The sequence below is a fragment of the Aegilops tauschii genome, chromosome 6 (genome assembly GCF_002575655.3).
Source record: "Aegilops tauschii subsp. strangulata cultivar AL8/78 chromosome 6, Aet v6.0, whole genome shotgun sequence".
NCBI classification, from domain to species: Eukaryota; Viridiplantae; Streptophyta; class Magnoliopsida; order Poales; family Poaceae; genus Aegilops; species Aegilops tauschii.
The window spans coordinates 107,103,406-107,131,056 of NC_053040.3; the positions used below are offsets into that span (position 1 = coordinate 107,103,406).

Consider the following 27,651-nt stretch of genomic DNA (forward strand, 5'->3'; position numbering starts at 1 on the left):
TGATATATATATCCAATTGGATGTAAGGCATCATGAACTATTATTGTTGATATTACCCTTGAGGTAAAAGGTTGGGAGGCGAATCTATAAGCCCCTATCTTTCTCTGTGTCTGATTAAAACTTTGAACCCATAAATATCGCGTGAGTGTTAGCAATTGTGAAAGACTAAATGATAGTTGAGTATGTGGAGTTTGCTGAATCAAAGCTCTGACATAGACCCTTCCTGAAGATGAATTGTAATTGTTTGATGACTAATAACACGGTTTGTTAGTTTTCAAGAAAGTTTATGATCTATACTTTAACATGTGAATAGCTTGTTACTTGATCATGAGAAGTTCTATGAGTTGAGCTACTGTTATGATATACTCCCTCCGTTCCTTTATCTAAGGTGCATTTTTTTACAAAAATTTCACTATGTAAGGTGTATTTGTTGTAATCTCACTTAATCCCTCTTTTACCCCTCCACCGCCACATACATGGGTAGCTATCCTCCTGATGCTAAAATCAAGCCAAGCACTTAATGCGTTTGTTGGGAAAAAAGGGCCCCATCATTAATTAGGAAAATGTATATCCTCCCGTCCCATGCAATCCCATTATTTTAGTGTTTCCTTTTGAGAGCGTATAGAACAATTTTCTCTACCTGATCCAAGCCTTCTCCTTTCTCCTGAGAACAGAAAACATCACACGAACAAAACTTCTGAACGGACGCCCTTTCTCTTCCACCATGGATCCGTTCACGCTAGAGGAAGATAGGTTCAACTCGTTGCTGCATGTTTTTAGCCAAGAGGATGATCCCGCTATGGAACTGTTCAGTCAGGTGGAAGAAACGGACGAGTCCTTGGGCCTGTTTAGTGAGGTGCAAGACCACGGCCGGTGTCTCGCCGAGGACTCGTCGCCTCTGTTGTCCAACGTGAAGCTCGGCGACCAGATTTTGCATGATGCGGCCACGGCAGACAACGGCGGTGTCCAACAAGCCGGGTTATTGCGCACACATGGTGCTCGACATCCGGTCTGTAACTTCTTCCAAGGCGGGAATCACCACCGCCAACGAGGTCGTGAACTGCGCGGTGTCCGAACCGTACGCCGCATTGGCCTCTTCAAGCATGCCATGTCAAGCAATGCTCAGCGCACTGACCTTTGCTGTATCTATGGAATATCCGTCATGTCAAATAACATCACCGATTTTTGGTTAGTCCCACTTATACGTTTGCTCTTATCCATCATATCTGTACATGTAGTATGACATGCCTTGTTCTAACTTTTAGCGCGACAACTGGAGGCGTCGATCAAGGGGAGCATCAATATGGCGAGGAGAACGATAAGAGCAACGTGGTAAATGACAAGGCCATCAAGAATGATGAGGTGGATAGCGATGCTGAGACCATCGATTCAGAGTTTGAAGCATTGCAAGCTGCCAGAGCAAGTGAAGTGCGTGTGGAATGATTTTATGCCCCAGATTCAATGCCGGACTCGGTACCCCCAGGAATGGAATCATATAGGGATTTCATACTGAAGTCCTTGATATCATCGTATGATCCAAAGATGATGAAGAAATTACCACATAATCAGTGACGCAACTACTCTCTGCTTAGCACTAAATATTTGGTGTGATTTCATAAATTTTCAATGTGCCCAAAGTCTTTTTTGTATTGCATGAGTTTGTTAAGTGACATCATACTTTGGCATGAATAAAGCTCATTTTGTTGGTTATTGTTACTTGCAACATTCTACTCTCAAAGCAATAGATAAGTCGAAGTCATGGAGTAATAAAAATCACCCAAAAAAATAACAACAAGTTCTTTTAAGATTACTTGATGGCATGGAGTAATAAGCATCAGAAAACAAAGAACGAGTTCGCTGAGATTATGAATAAGGCTACAAGTACAGTACGAGTATGTTTAAATTCATGATTGTATAAATAACGAAGTCGCTAAGATTATTAGTGATAACAAGCCACATGAAGTACATCAAGCATCTGGAAGGGCTTCAATAGCAGCAATTACAACATCAGCATCGCAGGGTACTACGTCCGGAAGCATTTCGAGTGCTGCCAGAAATGTCTTCCTCATGTGCGGAACCTTGCAACAATATCAGCAATTTTACCAGGGGACATCTTCTCAAAAAGAGCCTGAAGTGCCGCAAAGAACCCTAAGTCAAGAATGTTCAAATCAGGTGAGTTCGGTGGCTGACATGTAAGCCTAATATCCCATCCATCCGCCTGTGCCGCTGCACAAAACACACTGTCATTCACAGCAATATGGGTCTTTGCATTATCTTGCTGAATGTATATTATGCGTCCGCGTTCCGAAGCCGGCCACAAAGCCTTGATGGCAGGTAGAAGCTTGTTCACCATATAATCTCTACTAACATCCTTCGTCACCAACGGCAAAACCTTGGTTACCTCTTCCCCCCTATCTCGGTAAGGGCTACGCCTCTTTGCAAAGTCCTGATATGTGAATGGCCAAATTCCAATCTTGCCATCAAATGTCATGACACCATGATCATCATAACGAGGCCTTGCTACTGCTGCCAAGAACATCACTTTCTCGATAAATCCCTTGCTCTGTGTGCTGCGATAGGGTTCTTCTTCATCAGGTGCCAAGTAGTAGTTCTGAGTACCTTTAGTGCGGTAGAACCACTTCTCATCAATATGAATGACATTGTACATGCCTTTAAATCTGGGTTCTTCAGGCACACTTAGCTCATCCAACATGGATAAACAAAACCGAATCCGACCTACCTTGTTGTCATCAGTCAATGTGGATTTAATTGAATTTGTATGGCGCTTCAGTCTGCCCTCCTTCAACCTTCTCCATAAAGTTGTCTTCGCCATTTGAAGCTCATTAGCAAGATCTTTGAGCGTAGTTCTTTTGCTCAATTCAATCTTTTTTATGGCATCTGAATCAAACAGTATCTTCTTGCGGCCACAAGTTTTCACCCTTTTGTTTGCTACTCCATGAATACCACCGGCTTTCTTGCCTCTCGACCATATGTTTTGAACAGTCTGGTAATTAACTTGACAAAACTCTGCCACCTCGTCAACCACCCCTTGGTTTAGTACGCCTTGATTTGTCCGCTCTAATATCATGGCATAAATTTCTTGCTTTTGATGGTCTGGGTACCATCTTCGCTTCTTTTTTTTATTAGCATTTGAGCCTACAGAATATTCAGAACAAGAACTGAATTACTTTCAGCTAAAATTAACTAACATTCTCTAGAAATTAACATGAATTTAGTGCCACAAATTACTCACAATGACATCAGACAAGGACTAACTTAAATAACTCATGCAGAATACTAACCATTGTTGCTGCCGGTGTCAGCTACTTCACCTTGTACTCCAGGGTCACTCTTTGGAACAACACCTTTGTTCAACTCCACACGGATGCATGGGTTAACGTTGCTGGCAGGGCTGGTTGCATCATTGCCGCTGCCATTTACTGAAGATGGAACACTTTCTGTACAGTCACCTTGGTTAACGTTGGCAGGACTGGTTGCATCATTGCTGCTGCCATTTAGCGAAGATGGAACAACTTCGGTACGGCCGCCTTGCCACTTCGTCAGAGTCGGGCGCATTCTGCTGCGACCAGCCAAGCCCAAGTGTCGACAACCACGTCGAGCGTCACTGGCGTCCCCGACGGCATTGTCATCACCTCCACGGCCACGCCCGACGACAGGACCAGCAAGTAGCGCCGCACGCACACGTTTAAGCACGACATCATGTGCACCACGAGCACGTCCGAGGCCCGCGTGCATACTGGCAGCTTCTTCCACTTCCGAACCATCGCATCCACTAGTAGCATCTTCTCCATGGCCTGAGTCGTGTGCGAACATAGAACCTGCCGCATCAACTCCTTGGTCATCGGTGGCGATGTTCGCAAGATGGCAGGGGAACATGACAACCGTTCCCTGGATGAATACTTCACCGGTACTGCGCGCACGAGAATCTATAAGAACATGTTCACCGTTGAAGAGATAGGCCCTGGTGGTACCAAGCCGGATCGCCCCCGGATAGAAGGTATTCCTACTTCTGAGCGACACCATCATGCAAAAGGACACCGGCCACCACTTCTCCGCTGGATTCACCGGCGGCTTGCACTGTATTCCATCCTCTGCGTGGCCTCGTCCACCAGCGCCTCGGCGATCGACCTGAGCAGAGATGGTGACACAGCGGGTCAAGTACTACCCCGGAGTACATGATCTGGTTCAAGGAGTATGGAATACATACAGTACGTACCTGTGAAGCCTGCGTTGCATCCACTGCGTGGCCGGGTCCGTCTGCATGTTGGCCTCGCGTGCGTCCCCGCCTGCCGGCGCGTTGGCCGTGGCTGTCCCCGCGTCTGCGCCCGCCGGCGGGTTGGCCGTGCCCGCCTGCGCCTTGGTCGTGCCCACGTCCGCGCCCGCCGACGCGTTGGCCGCGCCCCGCGTCTTCCGCCGGCGTGCGTACGTCAAGTCGCCCGTGCTCCGCAGAAGCAGCTCGCGTGTGTTCAAGGAGGTCCGCCTCATCGTCGGCTTCTTTGCTGGCATGAAGTCGATCATGCTCGCCTTGCCGTCATGGAGGGAATGCTCAACTTCTACATGGAGCCCGCAATGAAAAAATTATCTCGCTATTACTGCAAAAAGGTGAGATTGCACGAGAACATACCGTCGTCGGAGTCATCAGAAGCTAGCCAGTCATAGTCGTATCCAAGATCACAGGCCCTGTCTTCGTTCTCCTCAATTGAATCCCAATTAGGTGCTGGATGCAAGTCTAGATCAACCATGTTTTCTGTTGGCCACGTACTGGAAGAAGGGGGAAATGAAGAAAAACAGGGGGAGTTGACTCATTTTGTACACGAGAACATATTTTGAAATCTTCATTCTGTTGGCGCCAAGTGACTTCCCTCCCTTTTTCTGTTTGCCGCGCGAGCTCATTTTCCTATAGGAGGCAACACAGTTATGTGCATCGCTGATTTCTTGGGATATGGGGATTGCATGTGCCATGCTAGGCCGGCAGCGTATCTGCATGCAGCGGCCAAATCAGTGGAGGCTCACCTAATTGATTTCCAACGCTAAATTAATACCAGGGGTAGTATTGTACCAGATGCTCCAAAAATTACTGCCTTGGTCACTGAGCTGAAAAAATGCACCTTAGATAAAGGAACGGAGGGAGTATAATGATGCTAGAAAAGGTGATTGAAATTATCATTGATCAAACTTGTGCACCTGCTAGCATTCACACTTCATAAATTATTTCTTTTATCATTTACCTATTCGAGGACGAGCAGGAATTAAGCTTGGGGATGCTGATACGTCTCCAACGTATCTATAATTTATGAAGTATTCATGCTATTATATTATCTATTTTGGATGTTTATGGGCTTTACTAAACACTTTTATATTATTTTTGGGACTAACCTATTAACCGGAGGCCCAACCCAAATTGTTGTTTTCTTGCCTATTTTAGTGTTTCAAAGAAAAGGAATATCAAACGAAGTCCAAACGGAATGAAACCTTCGGGAGAGTTATTTTTGGAACAGAAGTAATCCAGGAGACTTGGAGTAGACGTCAGGGAAGCTTCGAGGAAGCCACGAGGCAGGGAGGCGCGCCCTACCCCTGGGCGCGCCCCCCACCCTCGTGGGCCCCTCGTGGCTCCCCTGACCGACTTCTTTCGCCTATATATGTCCATATACCCTAAAAACATCGGGGAGTAGAACAGATCGGGAGTTCCGCCGCTGCAAGCCTCTGTAGCCACCAAAAACCAATCGGGACCCTGTTCCGGCACCCTGCCGGAGGGGGGAACCCTCATCGGTGTCCATCTTCATCGTCCCGGCGCTCTCCATGACGAGGAAGGAGTAGTTCACCCTCGGGGCTGAGGGTATGTACCAGTAGCTATGTGTTTGATCTCTCTCTCTCTCTCTCGTGTTCTTGAGATGGTACGATCTTGATGTATCGCGAGCTTTGGTATTATAGTTGGATCGTATGATGTTTCTCCCCCTCTACTCTCTTGTAATGGATTGAGTTTTTCCTTTGAAGTTATTTTATCGGATTGAGTCTTTAAGGATTTGAGAACACTTGATGTATGTCTTGCATGTGCTTATCTGTGGTGACAATGGGATATCAGGTGATTCACTTGATGTATGTTTTGGTGATCAACTTGCGGGTTCCGTGAGCTCATGAACTTATGCATAGGGGTTGGCACACATTTTCGTCTTGACTCTCCGGTAGAAACTTTGGGGCACTCTTTGAAGTACTTTGTGTTGGTTGAATAGATGAATCTGAGATTGTGTGATGCATATTGTATAATCATACCCACGGATACTTGAGGTGACATTGGAGTATCTAGGTGACATTAGGATTTTGGTTGATTTGTGTCTTAAGGTGTTATTCTAGTACGAACTCTATGATAGATTGAACGGAAAGAATAGCTTCATGTTATTTTACTACGGACTCTTGAATAGATCGATCAGAAAGGATAACTTTGAGGTGGTTTCGTACCCTACCATAACCTCTTCGTTTGTTCTCCGCTATTAGTGACTTTGGAGTGACTCTTTGTTGCATGTTGAGGGATAGTTACATGATCCAATTATGTTATTATTGTTGAGAGAACTTGCACTAGTGAAAGTATGAACCCTAGGCCTTGTTTGAACACATTGCAATACCGTTTTCGCTCACTTTTATCATTAGTTACCTTGCTGTTTTTATAATTTCAGATTACAAAAACCTATATCTACCATCCATATTGCACTTGTATCACCATCTCTTCGCCGAACTAGTGCACCTATACAATTTACCATTGTATTGGGTGTGTTGGGGACACAAGAGACTCTTTGTTATTTGGTTGCAGGGTTGTTTGAGAGAGACCATCTTCATCCTACGCCTCCCACGGATTGATAAACCTTAGGTCATCCACTTAAGGGAAATTTGCTATTGTCCTACAAACCTCTGCACTTGGAGGCCCAACAACGTCTACAAGAAGAAGGTTGCGTAGTAGACATCAAGCAGTTTCTGGCGCCGTTGCCGGGTAGGTGAGTGCTTGAAGGTATATCTTTAGATCTTGCAATCAAATCTTTTAGTTTCTTGTTTTATCACTAGTATAATTTATAAAAGAAAACTACAAAAAAATGGAATTGAGGGTGCCTCATATGCTTCATCTTTTTTATATCTTTCATGAGAATAAGGATTCCGATAATTGTGCTCAATTGCTAGAGGAAGAATCCATTAGAATGTTTGGCACTAAATCTCTGAATGATGAACATGATTGCAATGTTGTTAGTATGAACTCTTTGAATATCCATAGTACTAATGATGATTGCACTAGTCATGATGAAAATGTCTCTTATAAGCATGTCAATTTCTGTGGAGTGCATAGAGCTTGCAAGTACACACCAAATAGGGAAACTAGATTTTGCAAGAGGCATAAGTATTTGGAAACTAAATGGTTGCAAGAGGCATAAGTATTTTCATTATAGAACTTGGCTTGTATATTCCAACGATGGGCTTCCTCAAGTGCCCTAGGTCTTCATGAGCAAGCAAGTTGGATGCACACCCACTTAGTTTTTAGTTTGAGCTTTCATACACTTATAGCTCTTAGTGCATCTTTTGCATGGCAATCCCTACTCCTCACATTGGCATCAATTGATGGGCATCTTCATAGCCCGTTGATTAGCCGCGTCAATGTGATACTTTCTTCCTTTTTGTCTTCTCCATACAACCTCCACCATCATATTCTATTCCACCTATAGTGCTATGTCCATGGCTCACGCTCATGTATTGCGTGAAAGTTGAAAAGGTTTGAGAACATCAAAAGTATGAAACAATTGCTTGGCTTGTCATCGGGGTTGTGCATGATGTGAATATTTTGTGTGGTGAAGATGGAGCATAGCCAGACCATATGATTCTGTAGGGATAACTTTGTTTGGCCATGTTATTTTGAAAAGACATGATTGCTTTGTTAGTATGCTTGAAGTATTATTGTCTTAATGTCAAATGATAGACTATTGCTTTGAATCACTCGTGTCTTAATACTCATGCCATGATTAGATTATGTGATCAAGATTATGCTAGGTAGCATTCCACATCAAAAATTATATTTTTTATCATTTACCTACTCGAGGACGAGCAGGAATTAAGCTTGGGGATGCTGATACGTCTCCGTCGTATCTATAAATTTTATTGTTCCATGCCAATATTATACAACTTTTATATACTTTTGACAACTTTTTATACTATTTTTGGGACTAACATATTGATCCAGTGCCCAGTGCCAGTTCCTGTTTGTTGCATGTTTTTGTTTCACAGAAAATCCATGTTAAATGGAGTCCAAACGGGATAAAAACTGACGGAGATTTTTTTTTGGAATATATGTGATTTTTGGTAAGAAGAATCAACGTGATACGATGTAACGCCCACGATGCGGCTATATCTCCCACGTGTCGAGGCACGACTTAGAGGCATAACCGCATAGTGGTTTTGTCGCAAGAAGGGTCATCTTCACACAATCCCATGTAATGAATAAGACTGGGATAAAGAGTTGGCTTACAATCGCCACTTCACACATACATAAATATCATCAAACATCATCCAAAATACAATCATATAGACCGACTACGGTCAAAATCCAGATGAAAATAAGACAACCCCAAATGCTAGATCCCCGATCGTCCCAACTGGGCTCCACTACTGATCATCAGGAAAAGACACATAGTAACGACCACGTTCCTCGTCGAACTCCCACTTGAGATCGACGCCATCATCTGCACTGGCATCGTCGGCACCTGCAACTGGTTTGGAAGTATCTGTGAGTCACGGGGACTCAGCAATCTCACACCCGCGAGATCAAGACTATTTAAGCTTGTAGGGAAAAGGAGGTGCAAAGAGGTGAAGCTGCAGCGGCAAAAGCATATATGGTGGCTAACTTGCGCAAATGAGAGCGAGAAGAGAAGCAAAGGAACGGACGTCATCTAGCATTGACCAAGAAGAGGTCCTGAACACCCACTTACGTCAAACATAACACAGACCGTGTTCACTTCCCGGACTCCGCCGAGAAGAGACCATCACGGCTACACACGCACTTGGTGTATTTTAATTGGGTCAAGTGACAAGTTATCTACAACCGGACATTAACAAATTCCCATCTGCCTCATAACCGCGGGCACGGCTTTCGAAAGATAATACCCTGCAGGGGTGTCCCAACTTAGCCCATCATAAGCTCTCACGGTCAACGAAGGATAAACCTTCTCCCGGAAAGACCCGATCAGTCTCGGAATCCCGGTTTACAAGACATCTCGACAATGGTAAAACAAGACCAGCAAAGCCGCCCGAATGTGCCGACAAATCCCGATAGGAGCTGCACATATCTCGTTCTCAGGGCACATCGGATAAGTCAAGCTACGAGTTAAACCAGTCCTCGAGTTTCCCCGAGGTGGCCCCGCAGGCTGCTCGGTTCGGACCAACACTCGAAGGAGCACTGGCCCGGGGGGGTTAAAATAAGATGACCCTCGGGCTCGCGAAAACCCGGGGGAAAAAGGCTTAGGTAGCAACTGGTAAAACCAAGGTTGGGCCATGCTGGAGGAGTTTTATTCAAGGCAAACTGTCAAGGGGGTCCCATAAATCACCCGACCGCGTAAGGAACGCAAACTCAAGGAACATAATCCCGGTATAACAGTAACTAGGGCGGCAAGAGTGGAACAAAACACCAGGCATAAGGCCGAGCCTTCCACCCTTTACCAAAATATATAGGTGCATTAATTAAATAAGAGATATTGTGATATCCCAACATATCCATGTTCCGACATGGAACAAACTTCAACTTCACCTGCAACTAGCAACGCTATAAGAGGGGCTGAGCAAAAGCGGTAACTTAGCCAAACAACGGTTGCTAGGAAAGGATGGTTAGGGGCTGACATGGCTAAAATAGGAGACAAGATATAGCAAGTGGTAGGTAGCGGAGCATGGCAATAGAGCGAAACAACTAGCATAGCAAAGATAGAAGTGATTTCGAGGGGTGGTCATCTTGCCTGCAAGATTCTCAGAGTTGTCGAAAGCTTGATCCTCGTAAGCGTACTCGACAAGTTCCTCGTTCACGAACTCGTCTCCCGGCTCTACCCAAGACAAGAACACAAACAAACGGAACCACAATCAGCAACGAGAAATTCGCAAGCAACATGATGCAAGACATGTATGATATGCAAGTTATGATATGCGATGCATATGCGTGCTCCGGAAGGAAAATGATGAACATGGCAGTAACTTGACAAACCAAGCATGCCACTGGAAAGTTGAGATGATTTCGGTCGAAATCGATATAAAGGTCACCGGAATCGGATTCACGGTTTGCAAATGGCAAGCAAAACAAGAATGACACTAATCTTCGATAAACAGCAAGATAGCATTTAAAATGCAACAAGTAGCAATGCTAAAGCACCCCAACATAGCAACAAAGCACATGGCAGTAATCTACAGGAGATGCTTGACAAAAGATGAACACTGAGCTACGGCTAGTTCACAACATATCAAGCTCAAACAAGCATGGAAAAAGTGCAAAAGATTACAGGTTCACAGACTTAGTGAAAAACTGGACATGGCAGAAATCAGCATCAGGTAGCAATGTTCAGAGCACAAAATCAACATGCTACAGGAACTTAACATAGAAAAACAAGGTATGGTAGTGTTCTACTAAATGCACATGACAAAAGTCCCTTAGTGACCATAAGCCAAAAAGGACCAGAAGATATGATGGCAAGCATGTAAACTTAGTAAGTTTCGTTATCAGGTTTCAGACAGCAGAAAACAGAGCATGGCAGAAATATTAATATGTAGGCCTCTTTGTGAGCATGATGCACTCACTACAGAGCAATGCATGACAAACAAATCATACCTACAGCAAGATGGCATGTCTATGAAGCTATCCATGGCAAGAACAATTGCATAGCATATATGGATCAACTACAATAAGCTTGGCAAGATTGCAAATCATGTTAAGAATCTGCCAGAAATATTTTATAGCAAAAGTAGAGCAAGATTGAGTCATGCTCTGGTGCTCTAAAATTGCAAACAATTGCAGGAATGGATCAATTACAACTATAGCTACAAAACATCCTTACTGAACATCTCCAAAATATGCATGGATCTCTCTCTAGCATCAAGTTTACATGGCAACAAAATTACAGCAGACAAAGACTTAGAGAAAACACTAAGTCCCTGAAATCAGAAATATTACGGGGCCTACTTTGCATGCTTGTGCTAGTCACCACAAAGATCAAAAAAATACATGGACTAACCCACTGGAAAGATGGCATGGCATACTTCAAAACACATGTAGAGCTTATGCTCAAAAGATGCACAGAATAAATGATACAAAAATGACAAATCTCCAAGTTCTGATAAGAACCAGAGATTAACAGCAACTAGCCCTCTTCCAACGAATATTTGGGCATCAAGAAAACCTCTAATGAACATGGTGCAATTGAACAAAATGAAGAGCATCACGAGACGAACAATTTGGCATATTATACGCGCGAATCGAAACTACATGCACAAAGTTATCGCATCGGGAACAAGTGCATATGCTGAGAAAATACTGGGACTTGGGAAAAAAACGAGCGAGGGAAGTCAGCGGGGAGGCTACCGCTCGATCGGATCTGGGCCGGAGGTCGGGCTCGCTCGCCGGAGGAGAAGAAGGGGCCGGCGGCGCCTGGTCGGGGGAGGGCCCGGCGGAGGGGGGGTCGCCGGAGGAGGCGGTCGGCGGAGGGGGGGTCGCCGGCCGGCGAGGGAGGCGGCGGGGCCCCGGCGACGGGCGGCGGCGGGGAGCCACCGGCGACGCGGCGGACGGGCGGCGCAGCCGCGGCGGCGAGGCGGCGATGGCCGGCGGCGGCGGGCGCGCGGGGAGGCGGCAGACGGGGCGCGGGCGCCGGGCGGCGGAGCTGCGGGCCGGGAGGGCCGGTCACGGGCCCGGCGGGCCTGGCGCGGCGGGGGCGACGTGGCGCGACGCCACTGGCCGGGAGCGGCGGCGCGTCTTGTCCGGCGGCGGCTGGACACGTCCGCCCGCGGAGAGGCGATTTAGGGTTTCGGGGAGACTGCGATTTCGTTTTCGGGATGCCCACATATAAATAGGTAGAGGGAGCTAGGAGGCTCCAAATGAGGTGCGGTTTTCGCCCACACGATCGTGATCGAACGACCTAGAGCATGGAAGAGGGTTTGGTGGGTTTTGGGCTGGTTTTGGAGGGGGGTTTTGCTGGATACTCAAATGGACTTTGCGGATGCCCGGTTAACCGTTGGAGTACCAAACGACCTCCGAATGGAACGAAACTTGACCGGTAGTCTCCGGGTGGTATATTAAGACCACTTGACAAGCCGCGGTCCATTCCGAGAAAGTTTGACACACGCACACGAAAGAAAACAAGAGGGGTGCACCGGAGGAGATAGGAGCGCCGAATTGGAAAACGGACAACGTGGAAAATACTCGGATGCATGAGACGAACACGTATGCGAATGCAATGCACATGATGACATGATATGAAAATGCATGACATGACAAAATACAAAACGAAAGACAAAACCCGACAACGGAGGGAAAAACATATGACATAGCCGGAAATGGCAAGAGTCGGAGTTACAAATATGGCAAGTTACATGCGGGGTGTTACATACGATGCCCGAGGGGGCCACGAGGCAGGGGGCGCGCCCGGGGCCCTCGTGGCCACCCCGTAAGGCGGTTGGAGCCCTTCTTTCGCTGCAAGAAAGCTAATATCCGGATAGAGATCGTGTCCAAAATTCAGCCCAATCGGAGTTATGGATCTCCAGTTATAAAAGAAACGGTGAAAGGGCAGAATCAAGGAACGCAGAAACAGAGAGAGACAGAGAGACATATCTAATCTCGGAGGGGCTCTCGCCCCTCCCACGACATGGAGACCATGGACCAGAGGGGAAACCCTTCTCCCATCCAGGGAGAAGGTCAAGGAAGAAGAAGAAGGAGGGGGGCTCTCTCTCCCCCTCACTTCCGGTGGCACCGGAGTGCCGCCGGGGCCATCATCGTCACCGCAATCTACACCAATAACTTCACCGCCGTCATCACCAACTCTCCCCCCTCTATGCAGTGGTGTAACCCCTCTTTTACCCGCTGTAATCTCTACTTAAACATGGTGCTCAACGCTATATATTATTTCCCAATGATGTATGGCTATCCTATGATGTTTGAGTAGATCTGTTTTGTCCTGTGGGTTAATTGATGATCGTGATTGGTTTGAGTTGCATGTTTTATTATTGGTGTTGTCCTATGGTGCTCACCGTGTCGCGCAAGCGTGAGGGATCCCCGCTGTAGGGTTTGCAATATGTTCATGATTTGCTTATGGTGGGTGGCGTGAGTGACAGAAACACAGACCCGAGTAAGTAGGTTGTTTGCGTATGGGAATAAAGAGGACTTGATACTTTAATGCTATGGTTGGGTTTTACCTTAATGATCTTTAGTAGTTGCGGATGCTTGCTAGAGTTCCAATCATAAGTGCATATGATCCAAGAAGAGAAAGTATGTTAGCTTATGCCTCTCCCTCAAATAAGATTGCAATAATGATTACTAGTCTAGTTATCGATTGCCTAGGGACAAATAACTTTCTCGTGACAACAAGTTCTCTACTAAAACTAACTTAGTTGTGTCTTCATCTAAACAACTCCTAGTTTTTATTTACGTGCTCTTTATATTCTTGCAAACCTATCCAACAACACCTACAAAGTACTTCTAGTTTCATACTTGTTCTAGGTAAAGCGAATGTTAAGCGTGCGTAGAGTTGTATTGGTGGTTGATAGAACTTGAGGGAATATTTGTTCTACCTTTAGCTCCTCGTTGGATTCGACACTCTTACTTATCAAAAGAGGCTACAATTGATCTCCTATACTTGTGGGTTATCAATTATAAAGTGCTATTCTTTACTCTTCTACATGCTGCAAGATGCTTGGAGCTGCTTGAAGATGCTAGTCTTCGATAGGCTAGGCCTTCCCCTTTATTCTGACATTCTGCAGTTCAGTCCACAGATACAACCCTTCCATTTGATACCAATGCATACTTAGTATAGATTGATGCTTGCGAGTACTTTGGATGAGTACTCACGGTTGCTTTGCTACCCATTTCCCCCCTTCTTTCTTCTTTCCGGTTGTTACAACCAGATGGTGGATCCCAGGAGCCAGATGCCACCTCTTTGCTTGCTGCTACATGGAGACCACCGACGACCAGGAGTAGTTAGGAGGTCCCAGGCAGGAGGCCTTGCCTCTTCGATCGTTGATGTTTGTGCTTGCCTTCTTAAGGCAACCTTGTTTAACTTATGTCTGTGCCCGTTGCTTCCGCTGACTCTTGTGTATCGAGCTTGTATTCGAGCCCTCGAGGCCCCTGGCTTGTAATATGAATCTTGTATTATTTTATTTGTGTCTAGAGTTGCGTTGTCATATGTTCCCGTGAGCCCTTGATCTTGATCGTACATATTTGCGTGTATGATTAGTGTACGGTCGAATCGGGGGCGTCATAACTTGGTATCAGAGCCGACTGCCTGTAGGAACCCTCTTTTCCAACTCCTTGGCCGAAGTTGAGTCTAATCTTTGAAAAATTGTTTTACTAACATGAGACGGAGGGAGTACATTCACATACGGATCCAGTGATATATTTTATGACATATATAACATAATTTAAGTTTGGACGCGTCTAGCGGGCGGCTGGATGCCCGCTAGCGCTCCTGGGCGGCCTACCTTTTTTTTAAATAGTGTGGGTGTTGTTATTTAATCATTCCTGTGATTAAAAAGGATTCTACTAATTAATCATTCTCTATATGGTCTCTTCTCACGTGATGAATGTATGGATGCCGCTGCATTAATGTTCTTTATGTTCGTTCCTTTAATTTTTGATTTTCAAAATTCTAAAAGACATATCTTCTAAACCGCGTGTCAAAATTCAGATCCGTTTTCACCGTTGAAACCATCACGACGTGCTCTTCAAAAGTAGATCCCGCATGGGCATGTTTCGATAAATTAATTTTCCTGCCAATTAAACATCAATGTGTGTGCAACTAGATTACATTGCCGCACCAATTAAGCATATGTGTGTGTCAATAGTCTTGCCAACTAAACATCAATGTGTGTTCAACTATACTACATTGCTGCGCCAACTGAGCATATGTGTGTGCCAATAATCCTGCCAGCTAAACACCAATATGTGTGCAACTAGACTACATTGTCATCCCAACTGAGCATATATGTGTAACTAGTCCTGCCAACTAAATATCAATGTATGTGCAACTAGACTAAACACGTCAATTGCGCATGTGTGTGTGCAACTAGTGTCCTGCCAACTAAACATCAATGTGTGTGCAACTAGACTACATTACGAATCAACTGAGCATATTGTGTGCAACTAGTCTTCCTGTCAACTAAACATCAATGTGTGTGCAACTAGACTATATTACAAGCCAACTAAACATCAATGTGTTTGCAATTAGACTACATTACAAGCCAACTGAGCATATGTGTGTGCAACTAGTCTTCCTACCAACTAAACATCAAATCGGAACCTCACAACCAAGACCAAAAGTGGAGGAGAAGGCAAAGCCAATACATACGCAAATCAGGTACTATCCCTGATGAACAGTCACATAGGAAGTTGGATTATGCAGCTCCAGAATTTTGTTGTGAAAAAAGTTGCACCATGTAGTACTAAAATTGCACAATATAACATAAAAGTTGGTATAAAAAAATTTCATCGAAACATATCCATGCGGGATCTAGTTTCAAAGATCTCGACGTGCGGATTCTAAGGGTGAAAACGGATCTGAATTCCGCCGCGCGGTTTGAAAGGTATGACTTTTTTAATTTTTGTGAAAGATAGTTAAATCAGTCTCATGCGGAGAGAGAGAATGGACATCATGGGCTACTTTTTCTTCTAATTATATTCCCTGACCCACAACAGTCCAAAAACAGTCCATATAATTCAGACCAGGTGACACCTGGACTACGTACGCACGGAAACGAGTGGCCAGGAGCCGGCCGCTCAGTTTGCCCAAATAGTGCGTATGCACTTTTTAGATTTTAGGTTTAAGTTTTTCCAAGAAACACAATTTATGTTTTTTTTTATGGTAACACAATTTATGTTAGTCAAATCAACGACCTACCTTTCCCCTCCCCCACCCCTATTTTTTTTTAAAGAATCGACTACCTATGACTAGGCACGTGCCCTATGCGCCGAGAGGGAGGGAGTATATCTGGATGCCGCCTTTGGTTCGCCGCTCCATCGCCATCAGCCCATCACCCGCTCCTCCTGCTGGCATGCCGCCGTACTCGCGCCGCATCCTTGCTTCCACCACGCTCGCTCCGTTCCACGTGCGCGCTGGCATCTACCCCTCCGACTCAATGCCGGCCTTTCGTGCCCAGCGAAGCCGCCTCGGCAGCAGCGCGCTCAGGCCGTTCGGCAGAATGCCGACCCGGATGCGGCGGTTTCTTTGAACCGCCGTGAGGGTTGCCATCGAGAAGCTGGATCGGGCTCGTAGATCAGGCCTAGGACGCGTTTCCAGGCCTATTTCTATATCACGGAGGAGCTAGCTGCGGATGCAAGGCAGGTGGTTTCTTCGCCGAGTGATTCCTGCTGCATGGTAAGTAGGTGCTATGCATAGCAGGTGGTTTTTTAGCCATGCCTTTCTTGTTCTGCTAGTAGCTATGTACTTTCTGCAGTGCGCACTGAATTATAAACACTCCGAAGATAGTAGTCGTATTGCATCCTCAAATTCTCGTTCCATTTGTTTGACGCTTGGACCAACCAAACACTTGCTGTGTCTAGTAGTTCGGCAGTTCACCTCCAACTCTGCTGGTTTTTAAAATCGCTGATCCAAAACAAACAGCTGAAAGAACTTGAATTGAAACCACTTTCAATCTTTCAGTGACAAAACAAGATAGTCATTTCACATGTTTATACTTTGTCTCATGCTTGTGAAACATAAACCATATAGTATAATATATACTCCCTCCGTGTACTTCTACCTTTTGTCCTAAGTCAAAGTTTTAACGTTTTGACCAACTTCATAGAAAAGAGTAGTAACATATATGACATCAAATTGGTATAGTATGAACGTACATTTCAAAACGGAATGAGTGATACTACTTTAATGCCATAATTGCTGCTACTTCTTCCTATTAATTTGGTCAAAATTCTAAATCTTTGACTTGGAACGAAAGCTAGAAGTACACTTATGGATGGACGGGAGGAGTAGAGGGACATGTAAAGGTCCTCGAAAAAATAATACTAATAAAGGAAGATCGATTTTATAAAAAATCTTTCCTTAAAGAAACACGAAACACTGAAAATGGCAACCTGTTAGGCTCTGTACAAAGTACAAAATAAACTCTAAGATTATCAGAAGTACTAGTAGTTGTATGAAATTAAGAAAGTACATGTACATTGTGCACGAAAATACATTATCTATCATGTGCTATTCCTTCTATATCTTGGCTGTTCTTTGCATTTGTCGATCATCGCCTATACTGGTCAGGCAGGAGACTACTTCCATCATAGCTAGCCTCCTGAATTGATTATGATCGGCACACCTGCAAGCGATTTGAACCACCTTCAGCATTTGCTCTTTGTATCCTGTTCCTTGAAGTGTTGGAGATGCTATTTTGTGACAGTAGTGCTTATAGCATACTGCATACATTTTATCAGTTCATCTTGTTTAGTCGCTAACACACGCTATACCCAAGGATTTAGCATGACTCAACCGCATGCCGTTATTGCTCCGGAAGCAAAGTAATTTGTGAAAAATAAAGTTACACTACATAATTTGTTTTCCTGAAAGAAAAGAATTAGAAAACCAGCAAGATGAGTTTCAGATACATATAGAATGCTTCAGTACAAGCAGTCTTGCATTGTTACATACTTATACACCTCCACGAAATGGAATGACTCCTTGCCCTAGATTACTGTGGTATACAATTATGACGGCAAGCTTGTTCGCTGGACATGTTGCTAAACCTGAATAGCAACCTAATCGTCTCAACATTGGGATAAATCGATACAGAAACTGGATTAGTACCAGCCAAAATACTTTGATAAGACTATCTGATCATACAGCACCCCTACACCAAAGAACACGCTGAAGGCAATTGCGAAGCCGGTCTTGTAATCAGTTTGTTTGATTGACATAATTGTGGCTGGAGGTGGTTCAGCTGAACCACATTTGTGAATGAGCATGGCGCCGCAGAGCTTGTTGTTCCCATCGAAGCCAGAAATCTCAAATGTGTCGAACTGGCCTCCAGATGGAACAGGACCTTCTAGGTCATTATAAGAAATGTTGAACCTGGATAGAAAGTGCAGGCTACTCAGTGCAGATGGAACTGCACCGGTGAGATTGTTGTTGGACAAGTCTAGTGCTGACAGGTTTGTGAGATTACATATTGATATTGGGATCTTTCCTGATAGGTCGTTGGAGCTCAAATTGAGTGAATGAAGGGATATCAACTGGCCGATCTCCGGAGGGATCTCACCAGTTAAGTTATTGTTACCTAGCTCCAGCACTTTGCGGAAAGCAATGTGTGTGCGATACTGACGTGATGGAGTGCCATAAACAGGCAGTTCAAATGCTCTTGGGTCCAAACGGGGTGCAATCCTATCTGACTTGAGCATTGGCATCTCCATTAAGGCTTTTGGAATTTCGCCTGTAATGTAATTATTTGATATGTCTAGATGGAACAGTAAGTTTAGGTTTTTGATCCAGCCTGGTATTGGCCCACTGAGTTGGTTATCTTGCAAAAATAACATCTCCAGCTTTGTCAGCTTTGATAGCCAAAGGGGTATGTTTCCAGACAATGAGGAACTAGCTATTGAAAGAACCTGAAGATTCTGAAAACCATCAACAATTTCATCTTCTGGCATGGACTCACCCTTGAAGTTGTCGTTGCCGGATCGAGCGAGAGGGAGAGAGGAAGACAAGCTCACGAACGAAAAGAGAGAGGAGTTTTTGCGCTGTGCGACTTCACAGCTTTTTCTGCGTCTATTTCTCTTCTAGTTATTCTGTTACAACAGAAGCCACCCCAGCTTGCTCACTCCCGGCGGGATCGCCATGATCCGTGATGGCCGCGCCATCCCACGACCGCATCTCACAGCGATCAAGTCCCACCAGGAGAGGAGCCAGGGTATGGGGAAAAAACGAGAGAACATGAGAGAATCGTGCGTACGTGCACTGAGCTCCCACAACTACGTGCATGTGCCGGTCACATCACCATGCACACACATTATTTAACAGAAAAAGCAAAGGACCTATACTATGCAGCCATGCAGCCAACTAGCTTAGTCTAACAGAAGTTGGTCCCCCCGATAAGTAGGGAAGTGAGGTTCCTACAGTTCTTGAGTATCCGGAGTGTGTTTGTGATATTTGTAAAATTGTTGAAACCAAGTGATAGGAACGTAAGGGATTTCAAACTGGCTATTCTTGGTGAAAGCTGCCCATGCAAGTTGTTGCCAGATATCCGCAATGCAGCCAGCTTGCTGCAAGAGTATATGCTTTCTGGAATTGTGCCGGTGAAGTTGTTGTACAGAAGATCTAAATTCCTTAGACTGAGCAGGCTTGAGAAGTTGACCTTGGTAAGTTCTCCGTTGAAGTGGTTGCTCTTGAGATCAACTGTTATGAGATTTGTGCAGTTGCTCAGAGCCGACGGCAGCTCCCCTGACATCTTGTTGTGGTCCAAATGCAACTCCTCTAATTTCTTGAGCTGGCCAATGGAGTCGGGAATCTTGCCGCTGAAATAGTTCCCTCCAAGATTTAGGTTAGCCAGATTTCTGAGCTTGATTATCTGTGCGCCATCGAGCTTTCCATTTAAATGATTGTTCGGAAGCGAGAGGTACTCCAGTAAGGAAGCATCAAAGAGTTCATTGGGGAGAGCCCCCCTGAGGTGGTTGTGTCCAGCCTTGAGCACTCTGAGCATGGAGCAGTTACCAAGTCCTGGAGGGATGCTGCCTGTAAATTGGTTGTAACAGAGGTCAACCACAGCTAACAATGACGAGCTGCTGCACAAATAACTCGGTATTTGCCCAGTGAAGCTGTTGTTGCTGGCGTTGAGCGCGACCAGATTGTTCATCACTTTCCACGTGGATGGAAACCCTCCTGTGAACAAGTTGCTTGAGATGTTCAATACCTGCAGAGGCCGGGCTGTTGAAGATGGAAGCTCTTGCATGTCTCCTCTGAGGCGGTTGAAGCTGACATCAAGGACGACGATGCTGTCGGACGACACCAGCTCCAGCGGCAGGCCACCAGACAGAGAGTTGTGGGACAGGTTGACGCGCAGCAGGTCAGTGAGGTTGCCCAGCGATGGAGATAAGCGCCCCTCAAGGCCCTTCGAAGCTAGCGAGACGTCTGTGACTGACCCATCCGCACCACAGGTGATCCCTTCCCACACGCAGCAGCCGGTGCTGTTCCGCCTCCACGACGCCGTGAGGCCGCCGTCCTGTGACAGCCCAGCCAGGAACTGCAGGAGGGAGTCCTTCTCCCCCTCTGTTCAAGAACTGGCTGGAGAGGCCATGGAGAGCAGCAATAGCACCACCACAAGAGCAGCACATCCAAGGAAAGGTCCATTGCTGCACTTCTTGCTTGAGGAACGGAGCTGCTGCTGCTTCTGCATGGTTGCTGTCCTGATCAACGATTCTGACTGGACCTGGTCAGGAAAGAGGGTGAGGAGGAATGAGAAGAAGGGTGGACTCTTCATTGACCACAGAAGAAAGGAGGTTTGGGTCAAGGATCAGGGGCTGTGCGGGCACACATCCACACTGGTGCTCTTCACACTGGCCTCGGGCAGCAGCTTCCTGGCTCTCGCCCATGCCATCACGTTTCGGTTGAGGCTCTCACACACTAGCGAAACGGTCCGTCCGTTGCAACAGGAGATTTTTTTTTTCATAATCTCCAATGGCCATGACCACATTTTGCTGCATCACTGAGATACGCCATCACTCTCATTTTCGTGAAATCGTGAACAATTTTTGAAAATCCTGAACATTTTTTTACAGATTTCCAACATTTTCTAAAAGCATGAACATTTTTTGAATTCATCAACATTTTATACTATTTGCAAAATATATACTGTGAACATTTTTTAAAACATTTTTCTTGAATAGGCGAACATTTCTAGAATCGACGAACATTTTTTTTGAAAATTGGTGGAATAATTTTTGAAATTCATGATCAATTTTTTTGATTTAACGATCATTTTTTGAATCAGCAAACATTTTATGAATCAATAAACTATTTTGTAAGTCACAAACAGTTTTTGAATTTTTAGAATATTTTTCAATTCATGAACATTTTTTGTATTGATGAAATTTTGTTCAGTTTCATTAACAATTTTTAATACACTAACATTTTTAAAAAATCAGGAACATTTTTTTATTTTCTGAACATTTGTTTTCAAAATTGGAACATTTTATGAATCCACAAACTTAGACTTATTGTTCTACTTGTAAAAAAAATGACAACACAAAACTGCCTAAAAAATCAACGCATAAAAATAAATCATCGATGATAAAATATAGAGTGAGTAGTACAACTAATACAGTGCTGATTTTGACTTTGTCCTGAACAATACCACGAAAGTCATTTAGCCCCCAATTGTTTTTAGGAGTAGGAAAATAAATCAAGTTTGTTGCCAACAAATTTCATGATTTTTCGACCATTTTCGAAATATAGATATCTTAAAAAAAAAACGGGTTCATATGCCCACAAACTTTCCCCGCCGCCTGAAAACACTCGGACGTAGCAAAGCCCCGAGGCGGACAAACCTCTCCACGGGCTTCGCTTTCACCGATCTATCGCCATCACTATTCACTCGCTCCTCCTGCTCGCATGCCGCCATACTCGCGCCGCATCCTTGCTTCCACCACGCTCGCTCCGTTCCACGCGCACGCTGGCATATACCCCTCCGACTCAATGCCCGCCTTTCGTGCCCAGCGCAGGCCGCCTCGGCAGCAGCACGCTCAGGTCGTTCGGCAGAATGCCGACCCGGATGCGGCGGTTTCTTTGAACCTCCGCGAGGGTTGCCATCTAGAAGCTAGATCGGGCTTGTAGGTCAGGCCTAGGACGTGTTTCCAGGCCTATTTCTATACGCCTGAGGAGCGAGCTGCGATGCAAGGCAGGTGGTTTCTTTGCCGAGTGAATCCTCCAGCATGGTAAGTAGGTGCTTCTGAAGCTGCAATGCAAGGCAGGTGATTTTTAGCCATTCCTCTCTTGTTCTGCTAGTGTCTGCTTTCTGATGTGCGTGCTGAATTATATACATTCCGATGATAGTAGTCCTATTGCATTCTCATATTCTCGTTCCATTTGTTTGACGCTTGGACCAACCAAACACTTGCTGTATCTAGTAGTTCGGCAATTCACCTCCAACTCTGGTGGTTTTTAAATCGCTGATCCAAAGCAAACATCTGAAAGAACTTGAACTGAAACCACTTTCAATCTTCCAGTGATAAAACAAGATAGTCATTTCACATGTTTAAACTTTGTCTCATGCTTGTGAACCATAAAACATATACTCCCTCCGTCCCAAAATAAGTGACGTGGTTTTAGTTCAAATTTGAACTAAAATCCACTTCACTTATTTTCGGACGGAGGGAGTAGCATAATATAAAGAGGGACATCTAAATGTCCTCGCAAAAATAAAAATAAACAAAGATGGATTTTATGAAAATCTTTCCTTAAAGAAACATGTAAAGCTGAAAATGGCGACCTGTGAGGCTCGTACAAAGTACAAAACACACTCTTAAGATTATCAGAAGTAGTACTTCTGTGCATGAAACTAAGAAAGTTACATGTACATTTTGCACGAAAATACATTATCTATCATGTGTTGTTCCTTCTGTCTTGGCTGTTCTTTATATCTGTAGGTCATCGTCTATACTGGCCAGGCAGGAGACTACTTGCATCATAGCTGGCCTCCTGAATTGATTATGATCGACACACTTGCAAGCGGTTTCAAGCACCTTCAGAATTTGATCTTCATACCCTGTTCCTCTAAGTGTTGGATCCAAGACGTCGATCTGCTTGCCCTCAGACCTCATCTGTAGAACCCATGGGACAAGTTCTTTTGATGTAGATAGGACTGAAACAGGTCGCATTCCAGTGAGCAGCTCAAGCAGGACTACTCCAAAACTGTATATATCACCTCTCAACGTAGCAACCCATGCTTGCCCATACTCAGGGGGAATGTAACCCATAGTGCCGACCAACTCAGTTGTAACATGAGTTCTGTTGGGAACAATCAATCTGGCTAGCCCAAAATCAGCAACATAAGCTTTAAATTCTTTGTCCAGTAGGATGTTACTGGATTTGATGTCACGGTGGACAATCTGAGGCTTGCAGACATCATGGATATAAGAAAGGCCCAGGCTTGCTCCTTGCGCGATCTTGAGCCGAGTTGGCCAGTCAAAATATGAGCTAGCATCGTCATATCTGTTATGAAGCCAATCATCCAGGCTGCCATTCTCCATGTAGGAATATACGAGGAGCCTTGAGTTTCCCTGGATGCAGTAACCCCACAGCGGTACAAGATTTTCATGTTGTGCCATGGATAGAGCATCGACCTCTGCACTGAACTCCCTTTCCATCAGACACATTTCACCATTGAGCTTTTTAATTGCTAGCTTGGAACCATCAGGTAGCTCTGCCTTGTAGACTAATCCGAACCCTCCACATCCAATGATGTTGTCCTTGTGAAAGTTGTTCGTAGCTTTCAAAATGTCATTGAATTTGAGCATTTTTTTTCCTCCCTTGAATTGTGGCATCCTTATCACTACTAATGTTTGTTCTGAGCTGCAGTAGACTGAAGTTGCTTCAGCATCTCCATCATTATCCCTTCTAGTTTCTGCATTTAAACCCTTGGCCCTGATTGAGACGAGGAGACGCCCGAGCAACAAAAGAATTGCAATGCCTCCAAAGAACACACTAAATGTGATTGCAAAAATAACCTTCTTATTTCTGTGATTTTGGGAGACTAGAGGTGTTGAAGCTGATGCGCATTTGTGAGTGAGCATAGAGCCACACAACTTTGGATTCGCATCAAAACTAGAATTCGGAAATGTATTAAACTGCCCTCCAGATGGAATAGGCCCTTCCAGGTCATTGTTAGAAATGTTGAATGCTGAAAGGAAGTTCAGGCTATTCAATGCACCTGGTATTGCACCTGTAAGATTGTTGTTGGAAAGGTCTAGCACCAGCAGGTTTGTTAAATTGCATATTGATTGTGGAATCTGTCCTGTCAAGTAGTTGAAGCTAAAATTGAGTGAAAGGAGAGCTTTCAACTGACCAATCTCCAGAGGTATCTCACCAGTGAATTTATTGTTGCTTAGATCCAGCACTTTAGGGAAAGCAATGGGTATGCGGTATTGGAGTGATGGGCTCTTATAAATAGGCAACTCGAAGAGCCTGGGGTCCAAATGAGCTTCTGTCTTCTCTGACATTAGTGTTGGCATATCCATCAATATTGTTGGAATTTCCCCTGTGAGGGTGTTGTTTCTTATGTCTAGATAGAAGAGGTGCTTTAGGGCTTTGATCCAGGCTGGTATTGATCCAGTGAGTTGATTGTCGGATAAGACTAATACCTCTAAATTTGCTAGATTTGATATCCAAAGAGGTATTTTTCCAAACAATGGGCATCCTCCGATGTCCAAAACCTGAAGTTTCTCAAAACCTTCAATTTTCTCATCCGCTGGCATGTGCTCTCCTATGAAATTCTGCCCTATAAGCAAGGTGGTAAGGTTCTTGCAGCTCTGAAGGATGTGAAGTGCACTTTTTATGTTTTCAAAAGAATTTTTACCAAGTGACAGGAAGGTGAGGTACTTCAGATCACCTATTCGTGGTGAAAGCTGCCCATGTAATTTGTTGCCAGATAACCGCAGTGCAGTCAGGTTGCTGCAAGAGTATATGCTTTCTGGAACTTTCCCGGTGAAGTTGTTGTACAGAAGGTCTAAAGTTTTTAGGTTGAGCAGGTTGGAGAAATTCACATTGGCAAGTTCTCCACTGAAATTGTTGCTCTTGAGGTCAATTATTATCAGATTTATGCAATTGCTCACTGCCGATGGCAGCTCCCCTGACATATTGTTGTTGTTCAAATGGAGCTCCTGCAATTTCTTGAGCTGGCCTATGGAATCTGGAATCTTGCCACTGAAATTGTTCTCTCCAAGATCAAGGGTAGACAGATTTCTGAGGTTAAATATGTGTGCATCTTCAAGAACCCCATGCAAATGATTGTTAGAAAGAGACAGGTATTCCAACGAAGTAGCAATGAAGAGTTCATCTGGGATAGTTCCACTGAGGTCGTTGTACCCGGCCCTGAGCTCTATCATCTTTGAACAATCACCAAGGCCTTGGGGGAGGCTGCCACTGAAGCGGTTGAAAGACAAATCAAGCACGGAGATGGATGGGGAGGTGCTACAGAAATGAGTTGATATCTGCCCAGTAAATCTGTTGTTGCTGGCATTGAGCGCGACCAGATCCTCCATTCCCTTCCATGCGGTGGATGGGAACTGTCCTGTAAAGAAGTTGCTTGAGATGTTGAGTACCTTGAGTGGTCCGGCAGTGGTCGAAGCTGGCAGCTCTGGCAGTGTTCCGTTGAACTGATTATAGCTGATGTCAAGGACAAGGATGCTGCTGGACAATACCAGTTCCAGTGGCAGACCACCGGAGAGTGAATTGTGGGAGAGGTTAAGGTGCTGCAGCCCAGTTAGGTTCCCAAGGGACTCTGAGATGTGCCCCTCAAGGCCCTTTGAAGCCAGCAAGACATCGGTGATCGTCCTATCTTGCCCGCAGGTGATCCCTTCCCACTGGCAGCAATCCATGCCATGCTGCCAGGACGCAGCGAGGCCACCGTCTTGTGAAAGCCCGGAGAGGAACTGGAGAAGGGAGGCCTTCTCCTGCTCCGTGCAGGAACTCGTAGGAGAGACCAAGCAGACCAACAGCACAAGAGCAAGGGAAGGTATGTGCAATATCTTGCTGTGTCCCCAGTTGGAGAAATGGAGTGTCTGCATGGTTTATTGGTGCTGGAACTAGCATGGGAACCAGGGCTGATGTTGTGCCCTGACTGGACAAAGCATGAATGGCGGTCTAATCATGAAAGAGCACGAGGGGAAGAAAGACCGTTTCCGAAAAGGCGCTCGTGCTCGAGAGCAATCATCTTTGTCAAAGTCAGTGTGTGGACAAGGCCCAGTGGAGGGCAAGAAGAAGTGCGATGTTGTTGCTTTTTGGACGGGGTGGATGGTTGACCTGCTGGAGTGATCTGTTATCTCTTCCATCCTCTTGATTTTAGGCGTTTACTTTACTTACCCTCTTGTCATGCAAGCGAGCTTCGCCTGATGGATACGTCTGCTGTTGTTTTTCCGTTCTCCTGGCACCACCGGGTTGCTATTGTGGACCATGGACTGTAACGCTTCGTGTTTATCGTCTGAATTCAAAGTAAACTGAGTAGCGTGTGAGCTCTGTCAATGGCGGGCTGATTCATCACCGTACCCGTAGGAGTATTAATTATAGCTGAATGATTGGTGTTAAGAATCACATTGCTTGGATGCTGATGTGCTGATGCTAGCTGCACTGTACCGTTGTTATTGCTTCTTAGATGCTGCACTGTATCATTGATCATTATAGGTGTGATTAGTGATCCCCCTCTTCTGTTTGAGAAAAAATAATAGCAAGTGCCAGCCGCTCTACTTAATTAAGGCTCTCGCGAACTTCAGCGTTGGCGCTGCGTCGTTCTTGATGTCCTGTTAGTGTTTATGGAATCGCTGATCCTTCTGTTTTTTTCTGCGGTGGCGCGCATGCTATTATCAGGTACAGTGCCGACTGAACTCTGAAGAACTTGCTGTGGGAGCAGAGAAGGCAAGAACACAACACAAGAGGCCGGCCACACGTTTGTGTTTCAACACGTTGATGTAGCTACAGCCTGCTCTCTCATCTTGTTAGCTGAAAACTACTCCCTCCATAACAAGTGTCATGTTTTTAGTTCAAGTTGTTTATTTCAAATCTTCAAGTTGTATAGTTTAAATTAAATTGATTGAATTGAACTAAACTACTTGAACTAAACCACGACACTTATTTTGGATCGGATAGAGTATCTTGCTTTTTCTGCATGGTACCACCTCACGTTTCACATGGTCACTTGCAATACAGAAATGATGGCGACACCCGAGTACCCGACTATTCAAAACATGTTTGTACAATGTACAACATGTATGAAAAAAAGTTAGACATGTGTTAGAAAACCCAATGAAAACCGACAAAGATACAAACAGAGAAGCAAAAAAGCAAGAAAAAACCTAACCCAAAATACTAAATTATAAATAAGAAAATAAGAAAAATAAAAAACCCGTTGAAAAACAAAGAAACCAAAGCATAAAAAAAAGAAAAAACTGTGAAGAAACAAAGAAAACCAAAGGAAAAACAAAAAAGAAAGGAAAAAACAGACCGAACCGACCGGACAAGGACGAGCAAAGGAAGAAGGCAGCGGAGGACAACACATAAGAGCATGTTTGAAAAAATTTACCCAGCGTAATATTTATGAAAATTAATTAAAAAAATGTATTATTTAAAAAAAATTAGCTAATAGCAGAGCCTGCTGCCGGCTCTATGCTAGTGCCACATCTACTATAGCCTTCCTACAAAAATACTCATATAATAAGCT

General features: G+C 44.8%; 1 protein-coding gene, 1 long non-coding RNA gene and 1 pseudogene across 2 annotated transcripts; 1 reads left to right on the forward strand and 2 right to left on the reverse strand.

The window, feature by feature from the left end:
* Positions 1 to 16,153: 16,153 nt before the first annotated feature.
* Positions 16,154 to 27,056, forward strand: LOC120966220 (uncharacterized). The gene is made up of 2 exons (XR_005759534.3): positions 16,154 to 16,604; positions 26,802 to 27,056. It is a non-coding gene; the product is annotated as an uncharacterized lncRNA (long non-coding RNA).
* Positions 16,598 to 20,912, reverse strand: LOC109756515 (uncharacterized; annotated as a pseudogene).
* Positions 21,441 to 26,795, reverse strand: LOC109756520 (tyrosine-sulfated glycopeptide receptor 1-like). The gene has a single exon (XM_045229751.1). The coding sequence runs from the start codon at positions 26,003 to 26,005 to the stop codon at positions 22,856 to 22,858; it is 3,150 nt and encodes a 1,049-aa protein (XP_045085686.1). The 5' UTR covers positions 26,006 to 26,795; the 3' UTR covers positions 21,441 to 22,855.
* Positions 27,057 to 27,651: the final 595 nt, after the last annotated feature.

What these genes read in the sequence shown, in the direction of transcription:
- LOC109756520 (XM_045229751.1), bottom strand. Translation starts at nt 26,005, where the DNA reads ATGCAGACACTCCATTTCTCCAACTGGGGACACAGCAAGATATTGCAC.